At 41.8% G+C, this 20,744-nt stretch overlaps 1 protein-coding gene across 2 annotated transcripts in view; it reads left to right on the top strand.

Annotated features, from left to right (window-relative positions):
* Positions 1-2,104: 2,104 nt before the first annotated feature.
* The window catches only part of LOC124149486 (adipokinetic hormone/corazonin-related peptide receptor variant I-like), a 62,545-nt gene continuing 43,905 nt past the window's right edge, over positions 2,105-20,744 (top strand). For both annotated transcript variants that reach the window (XM_046521107.2, XM_046521109.2), the window contains exon 1: positions 2,105-2,854. In XM_046521107.2, coding sequence (XP_046377063.1) covers positions 2,264-2,854 — 591 coding nt within the window. In that variant the 5' untranslated portion in view covers positions 2,105-2,263. The remainder of the gene's footprint in view (positions 2,855-20,744) is intronic.

Below are 20,744 nucleotides of genomic sequence, written 5' to 3'. Positions count from 1 at the left end.
TTTCTATTTGACGCACGAATATATATATTGATTAAAGTTGAATAAAATATATATATTTAATCTCTGAAACTAAAGTTACCGTATCATTCGTGATAGAACTTTACATGAAAATTTCTTACATTACAAAATCCATATCATTAATGCCACATATAATCCTTCACATCAAACATATCACACTACACAGTCAAATAATAGGAAAAGAATCTACCCCCCAGCCGCTATTTGCGTGTTTCAAGTCCGACAAGTCCAATTATTATTTTTGTAGAGCAAGCACGTAAACCTGCTGCGTGACCGTGCCTTGCGGCAAACTTTGCATATTATTTTACGATCGCAAACGTTAAATGTAACATCAAACACATGAAAATCCTTGGTTTAGACGTTCATAAGCATCATTTTTCACTTAGCTTTGTGTGTATACCAAATGTCAAAATCCCTTTCTAGGAGTATATCTTATCGATAGCTTGACGAAACATACGAGTGTGTGTCGCCATTTGGGGAGTTAGATCGAATCGTTTCGCGATCTGTAGTGATGAGTCTATTTTAGCCAAAGCCATTTTGAACGTGCCTTTTGCTGCAAATTTGCATGGCAAAGGCCTCGGTAATACACGCCATATTTTAGAAAAACACTTTTTTTAAATTTTCATATAACATAACTCAAACCTTTACATCTCACAAAGCTAGTTTACCCTTCCGACATTCATATAATCAGACATGTAACTAATGAGTGAGTGAGTGAGCATGGCCTCACGCCGCTTTTTGCAATATCACGGCGGGGAACACCAGAAATTCACGCATTGTACATAATTATGTAGGGAATCGAACACTTGCCTTCATCGTGATGAGCAAACGCTTTTACCACTAGGCTGCCCATACACGTCTGGATTAGCTTCACCCAAACAATCCCCTTTATATATTGGGAATTAGTATGCATGAAGTTGAACAACGCGCGGAACCACTGACCCCGGCATCAAGTGTCTTTTACGCTTTCAACAAGGACAACGCCACTGATCATTAACTTAACATATCTATCGATACACTGCATAACGAGTAGTCTGTTATACAGACCCGGAAACAGATATATCCTCCAAGCCCATGCAAGTCTATGATATTTGCCAACTTTAGATTAGTGCAGTTTCTGAAATTGAACAGAGTCTCCTTTATCTTACATTTTATTGGTTTGTTGGTTGGTTGGTTTGTTGTTTAACGCCGCACTCAGCAATATTCCAGCTATATGACGGCGGTCTGTAAAATAATCGAATCAGGACCAGACAATCCAGTGATTGACATCATGAGCATCGATCCACGCTATTGGGATCGATGACATGTATCAATCAAGTCAGCGAGCCTGACCACCCGATCCCGTAAGTCGCCTTTTACGACAAGCATAGTCGCCTTTTACGGCAAGTATGGGTTGCTCAAGACCTATTCTACCCCGGAATCTTCACGGGTCTTATATCTTATTAAGATAATTTAACAACTATTTTTTTTTATTTCAGTCTGGATGTTAGTCTACATAAGGAGTAAAACATTTGTATAAAAGAAGGACATGGAAATATGGTCCTCGGCCTTTATTTCCAGCCACAATTGAGCACAGTGTGAATGTAAGTGATATCAGGCAGCAGTGTGTGATATACACAACAGAGTATCACCTCAGTATTACGGTTGCCCATTCTTGGCATGGTGAGTTGGTGATACATGTCTGTAGAACCTGCTTGTCACAGACCTTAATAAAGGAAATGATAGCGCAGCACGTGCCAGCCAATACATAGAGTTCCCCTTTCAATTTGTCGATACTTTAAGTCGACCCTAAGCTATTTATTCCCCAGACAATCAGACGCTGATTATCTACACTTATTAACTCTGCCGTGAAACAGCAGCATCACGGCTTCTAACAACATCTTTGCCGGATTTCCGTCCAACAATGATTTGATTCACTTATTTGTATATACGTTGATATTGGAAGATTTGTTAAGATCGACCTTCCAGAAACCGATGTATTGGTGTTGATGGCTATGCGCATGTGTTGGGCGATGCGGCCTATAGGAGGCCGCGTGGTTGTATTGATCGCTCGCTATGATCAGTGAATGACGATATACAGGAGGAAGGCAGTCTCAGCCACTTTAGCCGGCCACGACTGTCTGATAACGTCGGTGAAGGAGCGAGATAACTTTTGTTTGCGATTCAAGTGTTTCAGAAGAGTTCAGGCGGGATGTAGTGTAGGAATGGTCAGCCTCTGAGGAAATCAGTGACGTTATTTTCTTTCATGATGGGAGAAAATGTTACATTTGGTAAACTTCCCGGAGCATATGGCATGAACGGCACAGATGCAGCGACGGCGGTTAATGACTCCGTCAAAGTTCCCTGTGTCAACATCACGGGAAACGTGTCCCAGTTGAAATGCATGGATCCAGCATCAGGGACATTACCAAGAGAAATTACATTCGACAATGACAACCTGGTGTCTGTGATCGCTTACTCTTGTCTGTTCCTCGTGGCAGCTTGTGGGAACCTAACTGTTTTCATAACGTTATTTCGGAACAGGAATATCAAGTCCCGTGTCAATCTCTTCATCATGCACCTGTCAATAGCGGATTTAATAGTTACTTTCGTCATGCTGCCGTTGGAGACGACGTGGAACATCACAGTCGCATGGAAGGCTGGTGAAGCCGCCTGCCGCATCCTTATGTTCTTTCGTGCCTTCGGTTTGTACCTTTCCTCCTTCACGCTCGTCACGATCAGCCTGGACAGGTATTTTGCCATCATGCGCCCTCTCAGTTTAAACGACGCCGACAAACGAGGGAAGATAATGTTGGTGCTGGCATGGATCTTCAGTTTCGTCGCAAGCATCCCACAGGTAAGACAACACAAGACGGGTTCCGGCCTATGGGTTAACACAACTCACCTAAATCCAGGGGTATCGCCCGTACAGCATAAACTAACATAATTCATCACAGAGTTAAATGAAAATGAAAATGAAAAATCTCACTTCAACCTGAGATGTATCCGACTTGATTCACCAACATCGAGTCCTCCAAGCATGATAAAACAAATGGAAGAAAGCGAATATAAGTAGTTTGAAAGCAAGAGAAACAATGTATTTTACACCCTGGGCTAAAACTGTAGCTGTTCTGAAATATTCTATTTTCGATGTCGTACATTGAAAACGTTGTAATGCTGAAATACCATGAACCAACAATAAATGTTTTGCCAGTCATTAAAGGTAACTTGTCTTATTTATCAATCCCAGCATATCCGCCCGTCCATTTTAGGGTAATCTGGCCATGGGGTACGTGGTAGTACCATATATATATAATGCATTTTAGCATTTGCAGGAGGTCCTGAATTCAAATTGATATTCAAACAACATGTCTCGTGATGTCTTTTGGAATTTTGACATACATGTTTGTTTGTACTGACACAAGATACAACATTGCCTCCTGTTCGGTACAAAAATACACGTTTTTCCCCAGTCGGTGTTGATGTACTGATACAAAATACAAGTTTTTTGTCCCAGTCGGTGTTGATGTACTGATACAAAATACATTTTTTTTTGTCCCAGTCGGTGTTGATGTACTGATACAAAATACAATTTTTTTGTCCCAGTCGGTGTGATGTACTAATACAAAATACAAGTTTGTCCCCTGTCGGTGTTGATGTACTGATACAAAATACAAGTTTGTTTCCGAGTCGGTGTTGATGTACTAACACAAAATACAAGTTTTTTTCCGAGTCGGTGTTGATGTACTAATACAAAATACAAGTTTGTCCCCTATCGGTGTTGATGTACTGATACAAAATACAAGTTTGTTTCCGAGTCGGTGTTGATGTACTAATACAAAATACAAGTTTGTCCCCTGTCGGTGTTGATGTACTGATACAAAATACAAGTTTGTTTCCGAGTCGGTGTTGATGTACTAATACAAAATACAAGTTTGTTTCCGAGTCGGTGTTGATGTACTGATACAAAATACAAGTTTGTCCCCTATTGGTGTTGATGTACTGATACAAAATACAAGTTTGTTTCCGAGTCGGTGTTGATGTACTGATACAAAATACAAGTTTGTTTCCGAGTCGGTGTTGATATACTGATACAAAATACAAGTTTTTTCCCTGTCGGTGTTGATGTACTGATACAAAATACAAGTTTGTTTCCTGTCGGTGTTGTATGAGCTGACAGAATTCAACTCTTGGTACATGTTTCTGTCGTGTTTCAGTATTATCCCTGCTGTAGGATCACGCCAGCTGACAGAGTGGTCAATATTTCGATTTTGCAAACAATAAAACTGTCGTCCAATACAATCTTCTATAAGTTGGGGCACGTAGCAGTATGTGCTTCCGTATTGCCTAAGTAAGTAGCGGCAGCTAATGCGAGGGAATTCAATCACAGTTCTACATATGGGTCCTGCACTCTGTTTGATTATGAAAGTAACGTCGTCTTTTCCTTGTAACTCAAACAAGAAACCTACAGCCCTAACCAATCTCTGTGCAACAGAATCCATCTTTGGAAACAAACATTATTATCCCCGTCACTGTAATTCGTTTCACGTCTAAATCTGTTTTCAGACAGTTCAAATCAGGTGAATTTATGTAAGATCTCTAAACAATTGGGGTAATATTTTGCCTCCGTCAATATATGTTGTGGTCCCAGTGTGACGGCCTCGGTCGTTAAGCGAGCATATTGTGTCATCACAAAATTATGCTACATTATTTCATTAATCATTATTATTAATGAAACTGTCAATTCCATCTTGATTGGATTCTTGGATTTCTCTGTGCTTGCGATGAAAATATGAACACCCCAAGGGAATCCTATATTAATCATAATACTTGGCACCAAATACGGACACGCAATTATCTACAAAGTTGAATATTTATATTAACCTTCAAATTCAATTCGTTGTATATCAGAGTTCATGTTGCAACGAGAGCGCCTGAAGAGACCAAAGTTACTTCCGTCTACATCACAACTGGGACTCATCATGTGTTCAAGGTTGTAATACGACTGTGCAGATAATTGCGTGTACGTATTAGGGGCCATATGTATAACAGTGTTAGCAGTAAACTCAAACGTTTTACTAGCCCGGGATAAAAATAAACAAAATGCCCTTATTATGTTAATTAAATCAATGGGGAAATTTTGAAATTTGTACTAGCCCGCAGGAATTTGTACTAGCCCCGGACTAGCGGGCTAGTGTTAATTTTATATAATGTGTGTGTGTGTGTGTGTGTGTGTTATAATGTGTGTGTTATAATGTGTGTGTTTGTGTGTGTGTGTGTGTGTGTGTGTGTGTGTGTGTGTGTGTGTGTGTGTGTGTGTGTGTGTGTGTGTGTGTGTGTGTGTGTGTGTGTGTGTGTATTTCGGTGCATAATAAACCACACTATAAACCGTATTGTATATATTATCAGTAACACCTTTCTGTTCGTCATATGTTCAATATTTGCCGTTTGCGGATGTGACATTTGATTCGGAACTCACCTGTGGTTTGCTACTGCAGGAGGATGTGGTTCTGGAGAGAGGGACTTTGGTATTACCACAATGCGTGTCATTTTCACCTAGGCTGCAATTACATTACAAGGCTTACTCAAAGAACATAAATGAAAATTTATTTCGTATTGACTCTCAAATCAAAAGTTAAACATGGGCCCAGTTCCACAAAGCTATCTTGGCGCTAAGGTGAACGTAACTCCCATATATCGCTTCAGTATTAACTCCTATGCTTGAACATTAACGTTCGGCAGTCACAGTGCAACGATAATAACGCCCATGCTTTAACTTTGACGTACGGCAGTCACAGAGCAACGATAATAACGCCCATGCTTTAACTTTGACGTACGGCAGTCACAGAGCAACGATAATAACGCCCATGCTTTAACTTTGACGTACGGCAGTCACAGAGCAACGATAATAACGCCCATGCTTTAACTTTGACGTACGGCAGTCACAGAGCAACGATAATAACGCCCATGCTTTAACTTTGACGTACGGCAGTCACAGAGCAACGATAATAACGCCCATGCTTTAACTTTGACGTACGGCAGTCACAGAGCAACGGTAATAACGCCCATGCTTTAACTTTGACGTACGGCAGTCATATCGCTACAGTATTAACTCCCATGCTTTAACTTTGATTTACGATGGTGATATCGCTGCGATAGTAACGCCAATGCTTTACCATTGACGTACAGAAGTCATATCGCTATGATATGGCTTGATGACGTCTACCACTTTGAATGCCGTGAGTTCGGATATGATATGAGTTTCAAGCTCAGTCAGCGAATGCTGTCTCGCTACACTGTGCACAGCACGGAGCTAACCACGCCTCGCACAACTCATTGCTACCTGCTAACACTGACAGTTGTGTTGGGGTTAACCATGCCACGCATTGCTACCTGCTTACACTGACAGTTGTATTGGGGTTAACCATGTCACGCATTGCTACCTGCTTACACTGACAGTTGTATTGGAGCTAACCATGCCACGCACTGCTACCTGCTTACACTGACAGTTGTATTGGAGCTAACCATGCCACGCATTGCTACCTGCTTACACTGACAGTTGTATTGGAGCTAACCATGCCACGCACTGCTACCTGCTTACGCTGACAGTTGTATTGGGGTTAACCATGCCACGCATTGCTACCTGCTTACACTGACAGTTGTATTGGAGCTAACCATGCCACGCACTGCTACCTGCTTACACTGACAGTTGTATTGGGGCTAACCATGCCACGCACTGCTACCTGCGTACACTGACAGTTGTATTGGAGCTAACCATGCCACGCATTGCTACCTGCGTACACTGACAGTTGTATTGGGGTTAAGGAAGGGCACCATCTACATCTGTGTCGTGAAATATGACAACGATGTAACCCCATACTTCTTTCAACAACGATACGGTGAGGGTTTGAGAGAGGAATTCGCCAGACGAAGTGATCAGTGTTAAATATTTCCTGTTTGATATATTGAAAGTCCAGTGCCATGGATTGCTATCTTACGCCATTTTGCAGCCAGACGATAAGGTTAGGACCATCAGCAGGGTGTACTAATGTATCCCTTATGTATGTTCTTTGTGAACTCCTCGCGTAGGTGTGTTATTGTCTATTTACCATTTACTTCGAAGAGCAAGGTTGGTGCTATTATAACCAAGCCTTACTGCGGAGCAGTCTTCTGATAGACGTGAATACACTCCCTAAACCAGATTGGCATTTTGCAGATCTAATGCATATTTCATTAGATATAAATTCTCCCTTTTTATAGCTGACTTATTGATTTCGATGTTAGCAAGTTGAAATATACAGCGGTATTCTAAAAGCATCTAAGTGTAAATTGATGTTATGTGTACATTGTGTAGTAGCATATTGCCACCACTACATATATTTAGTGGGGATGATACATGTATATTTGGGTGGTCAGCAACACCCTTGATAGTGTTAAATGCAAATGGGTCGAGATCGCCGTCACTGATTGGAACATTCGTTACCAGTAATGAGAAAGCAAACTACGTCTATCCCATGACAATCATTTCACATCAATAGCTCATATCTTTGTTTGTTTGTTTGTTGCATCAACCAAGTCAGCGAGCCTGACCATCCGATACCGTCAGTCGCCTCTTACGACAAGCACTGTTGCCTTTTACGGCATACCTGATTAGATGTGTACAGTCAGATGAACTATGTGTCAGAACACTGGTGTATTGAAAACCGTTGCATGCAGGTTATCTCTTGAGGGCTCTTCGTCTGGAAGGAAATGAGAATTCATCTATGAAGGTTATTCTTTGAAAGGCACAAAAGGTTGTGGTATTGCCTTAGAACATCCGAGTAGGATCGTGTTCTCCTTGAGATATGTCAAATGCTATGTTTGACGTTTGAGATATGTCTGTGGTGTATCACGATATGGCGATGTTTACTTTGATATATACCTATAGAATTATTATTGCAGATTCTATGTGCTACACTTAGTGTCCCCTAAGGGCTGCAAACGTTCAAAATTTATGACAGATTGTACGATAACGTATAAAACAGTAACACTTCCATAGTAGTATATTTACCTGCATATCCATATACCTACATATACCATAGACATGTGTCCTGCTGGTTACGACTGCCCCCTTGGTCCAGTGGTAGAGCGTCCGCCCGGAGAGAGGAAGGTCCGGGGTTCGATCCCCGACCGCGTCATACCAAAAGACGTTAAAAGATGGTACTTGTTGTTACCCTGTCTGGCGCTCGGCATTGAGGGGCTAAAACAAGGACTGGTCGGCTCGGAGACTGGGTCTGGGTCTGGGTGGGGTATTCATGTTAAACTGCGGCATGGTATCTCATTGAGCTAGTACTGTAAATCGGCATCAGTCCGGACCAGTACAAGCAGCCACACAAACACACACACACGTACATGCACGTCGCTATATAAGTGCAATAATCTTGGACGCGACGTTAAACCCCATATCACCTCACCTCACCCACCTGCTGGTTACGGTAGGCTTAATTCCGGTGAAAGGAATAATTTGATGTCCGATGCCGTATTGGTCACATCTGTTGTATACGTTAAAATACTGCAATAGACACACGGTCTTGTGCAGAAGAACTAAATGAAACAAATCAAATCTTAAATGTAATGAATATATATTTGTACTTGTCTTAGTATGTTCGAGTCATGTGTTTATGAAAAAGCAGCCCCATTCTGGAATGCAGCCGGCGAAGTCTTGTTGGCCACTGTACCGTTGTACGTGTTGTACTGAGAGACGCACAATACAATGATGACATTTCATATATGAGTGATTAGACCTCATTTACTCTGTCCAGGAATCTAGGAATAAACTCAATCTCTGTGGATGGTAGTGATGCTGGTTTAAGTGCTCGAGAGAAATATATAGGTAGAGGTAATGCTGGTCTAAGTGCTCGAGAGAAATATATAGGTAGAGGTAATGCTGGTCTAAGTGCTCGAGAGAAATATATAGGTAGAGGTAATGCTGGTCTAAGTGCTCGAGAGAAAATATAGGTAGAGGTAATGCCTCGTCTAAGTGCTCGAGAGAAATATATAGGTAGAGGTAATGCTGGTCTAAGTGCTCGAGAGAAATATATAGGTAGAGGTAATGCTGGTCTAAGTGCTCGAGAGAAAATATAGGTAGAGGTAATGCTGGTCTAAGTGCTCGAGAGAAATATATAGGTAGAGGTAATGCTGGTCTAAGTGCACGAGAGAAATATATAGGTAGAGGTAATGCTGGTCTAAGTGCTCGAGAGGTACATATTGGCAGGGGTGATACTGGTCGAAGTCTTGAGGAGGTAAATAAAGCAATAAGTGATGCAGCTCTATATGTAATTGGGGCTATATAGACAGGAATGAAGCTGGGGGCGGGGGGGGGGGGGCTAAACAGGTAGATGGGTTGTTGTACGTGATGCTGGTCTAAGTGTTGGGGAGGTCTATACAGTAATTGGCGATGATGTACTGTGTGCAATGGCGGTCTATGTAGCCAGTTTGTTCGTTTGTTTGTTTGTTTGTTGTTTAACGTCGCACTCATGATCACCAATATTCTAGATATGTGATAGCGGTTGACTCTGGAACAGACAATCCAGTAATCAACATCATAAGCATCGTTCTACGCAACTGGGATACGTTCACATATATCAATCGAGCTTGACCGAGCTTTACCGAGCTTGACCCCCATCGCCTCTTACGACAAGCATTGGTTGCGATAGATCGGCATATCATATATAGGGAGGGGTGATGATGTATTGGCTGAGGAGGTCCATACAAAGAACTGTTATGCTGGTCTAACTGTTCCGAGGTCTATATAGGCAGGGGTGATGTACAGACTGGGGAGGTCTATATAAAGAGGTGTTATGCTGGTTTAACTGTTCCGAGTTCTATATAGGTAGGAGTGATTTATGTACTGGCTGAGGGGGTCCATATAAAGAGGTGTTATGCTGGTCTAACTGTTCCGAGGTATATATTGGCAGGGATGATGTACTGGCTGGGGAGGTCCATACAAAGAACTGTTATGCTGGTTTAACTATTCCGAGGTCTATATAGGCAGGGGTGATGATGTACTGGTCTAAGTGCTGGGGAGTCCCATATACATGTAGGTTGGTGTTATGCTTGTCGAAGTGTCGATATAAGTGTAGCGTTCGTTGAAAATCAATCCGTCTTCTCTGAACCGTTCCTCGGTGCAAACAACCGACAATATGTGTCTAGTTATGAAACAACCCCTTCTCTGAACCACATCTAATTAGGACCCAAAACCCACATTATCCATTGTTATCCTCTTTAACGGGGCAGATGTAAAGGTAAGGTTGCATGATATGTGGTTTACCACTGACAAGCTTTTGAGTTGAGTTAGTTTGAGTTTGAGTCATCTGTTCGTACAGTGACGATCACTGCTTCCAATGTCGGTCAGCGGGAATGAACCAGTAGCTCATAACTGATCTTTAACATTGTACTTTCTGATGTCTTGAATCTGAGGTCGAACGGAGAGAGACTTAGCATTTCCTATGGCTGTACTTAGGGTATCATATGATCGGTCTGCGTCTTTGGATTAACGAAAGGGTAGCAAACAGAAACAGAGTGAAATTTATAAATCGGTACTGAAATATATAAAGAAAATGACGACAGAAATGGTATAAATGACTCATACATAATGCTGAAATCAAATATATACAGCAAATGAGAACCTGATCTAGAGATAACGAAATTAAGAATAACAAATCTTCTTCTATTATCAACTGTAAACTGTATATTGTCAAATTTCAAAATGGCCGCCAATGCAGCTCACAAAATACCTCCTAAAAATGAAGTAAGATTTTAGTTTTGAAAAAGTAAATGTTGCAATGGCTCTTATCACTATTGCTTGTATTCAACCACATGAGTTAAGTTTTTTTTAAATGTCGACATTAGGTACAGGGTGCTGCGAAACAAAGAAGCATGCCTTGATAAAAGGGATGCACATGCATTGTCTGTGGGTCGCATCGTTTATGGTATAACCTGAGACATAATGAGTCATACACAATAAGAATAATAAAAGGATGTACAATATAAAACGTCAACACTAGAGAACAACCAATCTCGATATTGTTCCGAAATAGATGCAACGTATCGTTAGAGGCAAAATAGTGGGGAATATTATATATATGGATCACTGAAAATCTGTGATGACACCAGCAACGTCTTTGGTTGGCATATTTTAAGGTATAACCTGAGACGACATAATGTGTCATACATACATTATTAATATATTAACTATTGAAAATAACAAGTATAAAAATGAAAGCAATAAAACCTTTTCCATATTCATTGTACATTTCCATGTGTTCATGGTTTTGCTATTGTAATTGCGCTCTAACTCTATTCATAATCAGTCTGATATGGGTAGTATCTGTCTACATGCATTTGACAGGATTCATAGATACTAGGGATATATTACATTGGAATATCACTTACAGTTAATTGTTCTTTTGTCTGCAGAGACGCCAAAATATGAAGATATTAAAAGAACATCAGAAAATGTTTGGAGAATTTATTTTGAAAAAATAGCAAAACACATTGTGTTTGGTAGTATACAAAATAACCAGTTAGGCAACATCCTTCACCTTCACAATACGTAAAATCCATTTCTTATGTTCCCATCTGATATTGCCGAATATTGCATAAAACGGCATAAGACAATACTCACTCACGCTATCACTGGATAATGGTAAGCTTCTGTGGCCATTGTCCTCCGGTCTTGCATTGTTTTGGTGTAGGAATCAAGACAGAGGAAAAACTATATAGCCGGTCATTATAGCAAATTATCTTTATGTCAAATATGGCAATTCCATCCAGATGCCTACCATAAGACCTTTTTAAGCTTCACGGAGTCGTTGAATGATGAATAAATGTTGACCTTTGAATAAAAGTCATATGACGCTTTGGCAATCTTCACTGAAGGAACGCGCGCGATTGTACCTGAAAAGTTTTACATGTAGACTTCAAAGGCTGAAGCTACTGGAATATTGCTTGACTTAAAGGGAAAGATGACTACTACAAGTTAAAGTCATCACTCTTGCTAGTCAGTAATCAGAATCAGTAACATCAAAGATCCATACAAACCCCCGTTCCGCGTGTCTCAGAACAGCAAGTGCGTCCAGTTCAGTACAGGCAGCATTGAGAATTGATGACTGATGAAGCACTTCAGTGTCTGGGAAACTGATATACTATTATATCAACCGGATATTCCCTGAAACTAATTGTCACTGCGTCGATAAATCCAAAGGAAGAATCAATGATACCATAATTTGTGACAGGGGACCCTATCAATCAGGGCCCGAATGACCTAGATCTTACAACAATATGATCGAATGACAAGAATAACATGAGAATGCCTCTGGTGAGCTGTCGCATTGGTCACATACACTAACAATGTTCACAGGCTCGTTGTTAATTAGAAAGCAAAATGATATTTATATATCATATACAAAACGTTGCACGTCCTACATACTATCAATAAAAGGTACAAATGGCGAGGCTCCTTATATACTCCGTAATATCTGGAAAAGCGTGGAAAATGTCCATGTAAAAAAACCGCCTCCGTGGTCTAGTGGTAGAGAGTCCGCCCGGAGAGCGGAAGGTCCGGGGTTCGATCCCCGGCCGCTTCATACCAACAGATGTTAAAAGATGGTTGTTACCCTGTCTGGCGCTCGGCATTAAGGGGCTTAAACAAGGACTGGTCGGCTCGGAGTCAGTATACTGTGTCTGAGTGGGGTATTCATGTTAAGCTGCGGCATGGTATCTCAGTGGGCTAGCACTATAAATCGGCATCAGTCCGGACTAGTACAAGCAGCCACACACACACACACGCGTACATGCACGTAGTTATATAAGTGCAATAATCTTGGACGCGACGTTAAACTCCATTTCACCTCACCTCCATGTAAATAGCAATGACTGAAATAATTATTGAGAGTTTCCATATAAACTGTACTGGCTTAGTTAATTATTGATACTATGTTAACAGTAATGCGAGTCACCTTGTTAACTATGCCGTTCGATGCAGTGATTGCACCTGTTCTACCCTTCACCTTGGTGAATTGATTCGGTTTCATAATTACCTTTGTGAGGATTAGTTTTAATTGGATAACGTCATAAGATCACATGTATTTATGTTAAGTGGTACAGCGGGAGAGATAGCAGAACCATGTCACGCGTGAAGGGTCGACTGGAATACCATCGCTCCGAGCAACCTGTAGCTGAAGATACGGTTGATATATAAGCACTACCATCCTGGAACCTTCAATTGGTAGATGACGAAACCAGATATTAACGATCAAGAATCGTTCAGCTTTATTTCTGACATTTGCTGTGGGTGTCATTTAAGTGAAGATCGCGTAACGATAGAAAGGGTTTAAGGATATTTCACACTTAAACAACCCAAGAATTGAAGGGCAAACCCCGTGAGTGATTGCAGCGCAAGCACTTATACCGGGGTTTTGAGCCATATTTACATCGATCTGGCAATACTCCTTCATAAGCCAATATTTCTGAGAATTTGTATTTGTGTTTTACAGGCTTGCAATTGTTTGACTGCATGGTATCCTAGTTGCCAGAAAAGGGGGGAAATTATGTTTGTCCTGTCTTGCTCTTACCGACATTCTCTTGTTTTGCGCATCTGTAAACTCGACTGAGGGGACAAACGTAGGTTAGTCTGCAGTGTATCTTGTCGTGTTCCACGTGTTAAAACATAAACGTAAATGGTGTGCCGATGTAAGGAAAATTTAAACGAAATTCCAAGGCTGTTTACAGTTAATTGATTGTAATCGTTCCTCCGTCACCTCTCTGGTGCGTCCGTGATGACCCCATGCCTCACCAACCACTAACAGGATTGAATTTGTTAATCTGATTTACTCACATGGACATAACATAAAATCAGTTTATCTAATCGTTGCCTAATCGTGGTTTTACCTCCAACGTGTTAAATTAATTTTCCGGTGAGGAAGCATTTGGCTGTAGGCATCTCTTGCGGCCCAAATGGCGTTCCTGCCTGTTGTTCCCTGTTGTCGTGACTGGTGTCGTGTAATGCCTATAGAGGTTTTGACCCCGCAGTAAGCAATAAACAATGTTGCCATTTACCAGAATATCAGCGTTATGGATCGACGTGTGATGTACAGTCCTAGAACGTTCGAGGCGAAGGGATCCGATCTTTGTTACATCCGTTGCTTTGAAATAGCTTTTACTACAGGCGATAATTAACACCACTGGCCACTTCTGATGACAGAGAATAATCAATTCCTTTTCTTTCGCGTATCTAAACCACCTAAACAGATATAAAACAGCCATCCTTTGATAACAGGCTCACACATTTGACGAAGGAGATAATAGATTGAGCCTATCATCCTTTATGAATATGCAGACAATGAATCAGTTGACGTCAGTTTGGTAAGGAGTCGACTTCAGCGTTACATCTCCCTTCGAACGTTCACAGGCACCTGAAATGGGTGTGGTACATGTATGTGTATTGAAGACTGGCATATATGTCTTGTCATTTTCGGAACCGCTGCTGGTTATGTAAGTTATGTGTCGTCAGCGTTGCTGTGGAGCGTCCATTTTAACCGGCTGTTGGTGTTGCTGTTGAGAGATGTCAGATGTCATTATTACTAGTAATGACAATTTTGATGTTGGAAGTTCACCTTATGCCAGTTGTCAGTGATTCTGTTAGGGTTCATCGTATGCCAGTTGTCAGTGATACTGTTGGGGTTCATCGTATCCCAGTTGTCAGTGATACTGTTGGGGTTCATCGTATCCTAGTTGTCAGTGATACTGTTGGGGTTCATCTTATGCCAGTTGTCAGTGATACTGTTGGGGTTCATCGTATGCCAGTTGTCAGTGATACTGTTGGGGTTTATCGTATACCAGTTGTCAGTGATACTGTTGGGGTTCATCGTATGCCAGTTGTCAGTGATACTGTTGGGGTTTATCGTATGCCAGTTGTCAGTGATACTGTTGGGGTTTATCGTATGCCAGTTGTCAGTGATACTGTTGGGGTTCATCGTATGTCAGTTGTCAGTGATACTGTTTGGGGTTCATCGTATTCGAGTTGTCAGTGATACTGTTGGGGTTCATCGTATGCCAGTTGTCAGTGATACTGTTGGGGTTCATCGTATGCCAGTTGTCAGTGATACTGTTGGGGTTTATCGTATGCCAGTTGTCAGTGATACTGTTTTGGGTTCATCGTATGCCAGTTGTCAGTGATACTGTTGGGGTTTATCGTATTCTAGTTGTCAGTGATACTGTTGGGGTTCATCGTATGCCAGTTGTCAGTGATACTGTTGGGTTTCATCGTATCCTAGTTGTCAGTGATACTGTTGGGGTTCATCTTATGCTAGTTGTCAGTGATACTGTTGGGGTTTATCGTATGCCAGTTGTCAGTGATACTGTTGGGGTTCATCGTATGCCAGTTGTCAGTGATACTGTTGGGGTTTATCGTATACCAGTTGTCAGTGATACTGTTGGGGTTCATCGTATGCCAGTTGTCAGTGATACTGTTGGGGTTTATCGTATGCCAGTTGTCAGTGATACTGTTGGGGTTCATCGTATTCCAGTTGTCAGTGATACTGTTGGGGTTCATCGTATGCCAGTTGACAGTGATACTGTTGGGTTTATCGTATGCAAGTTGTCAGTGATACTGTTGGGGTTCATCGTATGCCAGTTGTCAGTGATACTGTTTGGGGTTCATCGTATGCCAGTTGTCAGTGATACTGTTGGGGTTCATCGTATGCCAGTTGTCAGTGATACTGTTGGGGTTCATCGTATGCCAGTTGTCAGTGATACTGTTTGGGGTTCATCGTATGCCAGTTGACAGTGATACTGTTGGGGTTTATCGTATGCCAGTTGTCAGTGATACTGTTGGGGTTCATCGTATTCCAGTTGTCAGTGATACTGTTGGGGTTCATCGTATGCCAGTTGACAGTGATACTGTTGGGTTCATCGTATGCCAGTTGTCAGTGATACTGTTTGGGGTTCATCGTATGCCAGTTGTCAGTGATACTGTTGGGGTTTATCGTATGCCAGTTGTCAGTGATACTGTTGGGGTTCATCGTATTCCAGTTGTCAGTGATACTGTTGGGGTTCATCGTATGCCAGTTGACAGTGATACTGTTGGGTTTATCGTATGCAAGTTGTCAGTGATACTGTTGGGGTTCATCGTATGCCAGTTGTCAGTGATACTGTTTGGGGTTCATCGTATGCCAGTTGTCAGTGATACTGTTGGGGTTCATCGTATGCCAGTTGTCAGTGATACTGTTGGGGTTCATCGTATGCCAGTTGTCAGTGATACTGTTTGGGGTTCATCGTATGCCAGTTGACAGTGATACTGTTGGGGTTCATCGTATGCCAGTTGTCAGTGATACTGTTGGGGTTCATTGTATGCCAGTTGTCAGTGATACTGTTTGGAGCTCATCGTATTCCAGTTGTCAGTGATACTGTTGGGGTTCATCGTATGCCAGTTGTCAGTGATACTGTTGGAGTTCATCGTATTCCAGTTGTCAGTGATACTGTTGGGCATTCATCTTGTGTTAGTGATCAGTGTTGCAGTTCATTGGACATCTTATGCCAGTTGTCAGCGTTGTTGTTAGGGGTTCATCTTGCGGTAGTGTGACCATTGTTGCTGTTGGTTGGACATCTTATGTCAGTGTTTATTGTTACTGTTAAGTGTTCATCTTAGTACAAACGTCAACGCAGAATAAGCAGTCTTGAATATCTCCCGAAAGAGATTCCACATGGTCTAAAAAAAGCAATTACTTATGAAAATGATATGAACGGATCACTTAAAATCAATGATGACACCAAGTGGTCGCCAAAAGAGCGGCCATTACGTGCTCTACAGATAGCACCTGCCACGCACAAAAGTTACATTAAAAGCAATGAGTCAGGAGAGATAGTTGTGAAAATGGCGAAAAAATAATGCTCTTAAACATGAATAGTTTTCCTCCTCTGAGGATATATTATTTCAAGTAAATATGTTGCCAGCTGCCGTTGTCTTATTTGTTTGATGACCTCAGGTGCCATTATCTCGTGTTTCATACGAGAAGATGATCATCCCTGTGATATAACTGCATTGAATCTGTTATATGCTAAAGGCACTGCCATTTATAGCTCACATAAAGTGAGTAAAGACGGCGCCTTTGTGAAAATCTAACCATAGAGATAGTTGGGCATTTGAAGCTCATGTCTTGAAGCTAAATGTGATATTGAAAACTATAGTTTGATAGAGAAGGTAGCAGACGATGTGTACGTTGCCATGGTGAAGATGAACAGATGCACAAGTCTCGCCGATCTCGATGTAGAGGATCAAATGAGTTTAAACGGCCGTAGAAGTTGTTAACCACAGGGGACTGCTCACAGACGATAACTATTACATCATCGTGGACAGTAATAGCAAATTTCGCTTAACAAACATTTACCAGAACTGCCTTTCGTGGTATTCATATAAGACATTCTCTATTGCTTTAAATGAGCCCGCGATATGAGTTTCCTTGTTACCCTTCAAGTCCCGTTCCAACACGATCAGGGAAGTTGTTTGTAAGAGGCCTAGCTGTGCAGCATTAAATATCAATTGGAAGTTTCTGGAGTATTTTGAAGAATGTAGCTCATGAGTTGAACCTACGGGGTACTCTTCTCCGATCAACGCCTTCAACCCACATTGAACTTAAACGCCGAATACTTTTCTGAGTCAAATTAAAAACTTCAGTAATCCCATATATGATATACAACGGACAAATGTATCAGAGAAGGTAATTTTTAATCATTAATGTCCAAAGAAGGATTTTAATTAACGGTGGTAACCATAATTTGTTCCAAGCACCTACGGTTTTCGGTAATAACATCAACAGTTTAAATCATAAGTCCCAAGCACGAGAATCTGATGTCACACAAGTTCAGTAGCGTGTTTGGCTACCATGTGAGTTGACAACTGCCACACAAGACCCCGCATGGACCTTGTGATACTTGTGAACACATGATTGGGAAGACGACGCCATTGTTGCTGCAAAATGGTGCCAAGATCTTGCAAATTCTGTGGTTGGTTCTGAAATGTGTGCAGACTTCTGCCAAGAGCATCCCAGACGTGTTCGATGGGATTGAGGTCGGGAGACCTTGACGGCCAGGCCATGACATTGACTCCCGCATTCTGAAGGAAATTCCTTGTCAAAACTGCTGTGTGGGGTCTGGCATTGTCGTGTTGGAAGATCAAACCGGGACCATGTGCTGCCATAAAGGCAGAAGTTCTGGTGCCAGTACCTGGTCGCGGTAAGCAGCAGCGTTGAGGTTGCCACGGATGACAAGAATCCTGGAACTTGCATTGCCACAGAAAGCACCCCACACCATGACACTTCCGCCTCGAAATCTGTCAACTTCCTGTACAAAACACTGGGCGTAACGTTCATGACGGCGCCTCCACACCCTCGCCCTACCATCAGCAAATCGAAGATAATAATCGGGATTCATCACTGAAGACGACTTGATTCCAATTCCTCCATTTCCTCCATCGTAAGTGTCGCTGTGCCCACAATTGACGTTGACGTCTGTGTAATTGAGTCAGAATCGGCCCGCAGTATGGCCGTCGTGCTTGAAGGTGAGCAGTTCTCGGACGGTTTCGAACTATTTGCGCACTCAGTCTACCCCTAAACAGTTCATTTCTGGTTGATGTAACCGTCAAAAATCGGTTACGGAAGTGACGTAAGACAATCTGACGATCCTCTTCATGTGACGTCACACGTGGTCGACCTGGCCGAGGGCGATCCACGGTGGTACCCGTTTGGTGTAAACGCGTCTGTAAATCATAAATAGTCCGTCCACTACAACCCATCGTCCTTGCGACTTCAGCTACGGACGTTCCCGTCGGCAACATGCCGATGTCACGTTCACGTTGCACATTTGAAAGGCGTGGCATGGCAAATGGCCGTAAAGACTTTTGTTTTCTTGTGTTGTTTTTGTTTTGTTAATGACTGCTAACAAGTATGGCTGAAAACACGTGCGGTATTATGGCCACGTGACTAGTTGCACGTGAAAAACCACTTTTGCCACTATAGTGCTGTGCACACGATTTTGATCGATTCACCTTCACAAAAACGGGTGTTATCTGAAGACAATACGTTGCCATTACTGTTTAAATACACAATAAAGGCCCACAATGATAAGTGGTCAAAATGTTAAATTTTAGGATTGTGAAGTCTTTAATTTGGTTCAGTATATATAAAGTACTGCAAAGCGGGGTTCACCCAGCTCGCTCACTCACTGACATATTACGTGCATCAGTAGGCGTGCAATGTATAAAGGATATTCTAATTGTGTTCATGTCATACTATGTTTACGACAATAGTGTCTATTTCCGGTTTTTTCCTCGCTCTCGCCCGGGAAATACAGGATATAGACACTCTAAACAAAGTATGACATGAACACGAATATAATGTTCTATGTATTAGCGAAGAAGATGTCTACATACAGAGACGAATTTTAGTGTTTACCAAAAAAGGAAAACAAGTCGCAACAGCAGCGGAACCACAATTTGTCGAATGACGTTAACAATCTTCAGCTATGACGCCGTTTCTAGTGTGACGTCATTCCGACCTCACGTCACAATAAGATTTGAATGATGTCAACAATGCCGTCCGAATGACGGAAACAATACACCGTTGTCTTGTGACGTGATATGACACCAGGGTACATATGATTTTTATAAACCCCGATATGTTTGTCCTCGTGGGTAATAAGTAACATTATTACCCACGTGGTGACGATACAGGTAGTAAGATACTAAATTCGTACGTCGCACGTGTGTCGTACAAGGTTGACCTTGTTTTATTCGTTTTGATTGGATAACCGTGACCTCTGTCACATCAGGACTACTTTTCTCATTCATAAAAAATCGCGAGACGTCATTCATTTTGCAACTACAAAGCAGTACTGAAGAAATTCATGAGAACGAGAGATATTTACACTTTATAAAACCAAACAATATAATCGAGCTATATCTGTTTACAATATACGACTATCGATCAATAGAGCGAGGGTCCCCATGAGCGTGACGCACCCTACCACTTTCGCAACTTTCAATTTAATTTAACCTAAAAGGATAAGCGTGGTGAAATGAAGTCTGTTTAAACTATCTGGACAACTATCTAGACTTACTTAGGAGGATCCGGTTGTGCCATCAGTGTCCCCTTCGAAACGAATTTTGTGGCCCTGTTTCGGAAGGGGGTGTTCATGAATGAACGTACACAACAGCACGACTCGATCACTAAACGTGAACAGTTCCGATACAAATCATTCGAAAACTCCGTGGAAGTGTGCCTGACTTCTGATTTTGTGGCCCCAAACATCCCAAATGTGAACGATAACATTCCCTATCTCTAGCGTAAAACGCTGTGAGTAGATCACGGTTGTCTTTTGTTATTCCGGTGGTGACCTTGCCCTTCGATCGTTCGAAACTCTCACTGACATGCAAGCAGATTTGAGTTTGTTGATTTTCACGTCTTCAGTACAGGGGGGTACAGTTAACATGAATGTATTTGGCGAACACTCTGATTTCCGTTTTCCCAAATGGTATGGACATAATATAAATTCAGCTGATAGATCAAGGGAACCGGACCATTTTGATTGCAAGGCAGTGCGAGTGACCGACTGTTGGGTCAAAGCGCGGCGCTAATGTGACTTTTTAAATTTTCTTTCAGTTGTCCTGCGTACTAACAATAGCGTACGCTTGAATAACCATAAGTTGAAGAATT

This window comes from Haliotis rufescens, unplaced genomic scaffold (genome assembly GCF_023055435.1).
Source record: "Haliotis rufescens isolate VD_foot unplaced genomic scaffold, xgHalRufe1.0.p SCAF_1, whole genome shotgun sequence".
NCBI classification, from domain to species: domain Eukaryota; kingdom Metazoa; phylum Mollusca; class Gastropoda; order Lepetellida; family Haliotidae; genus Haliotis; species Haliotis rufescens.
Note: the sequence above shows the minus strand (reverse complement) of the source record. Positions and strands in the feature narration are given on the sequence as shown.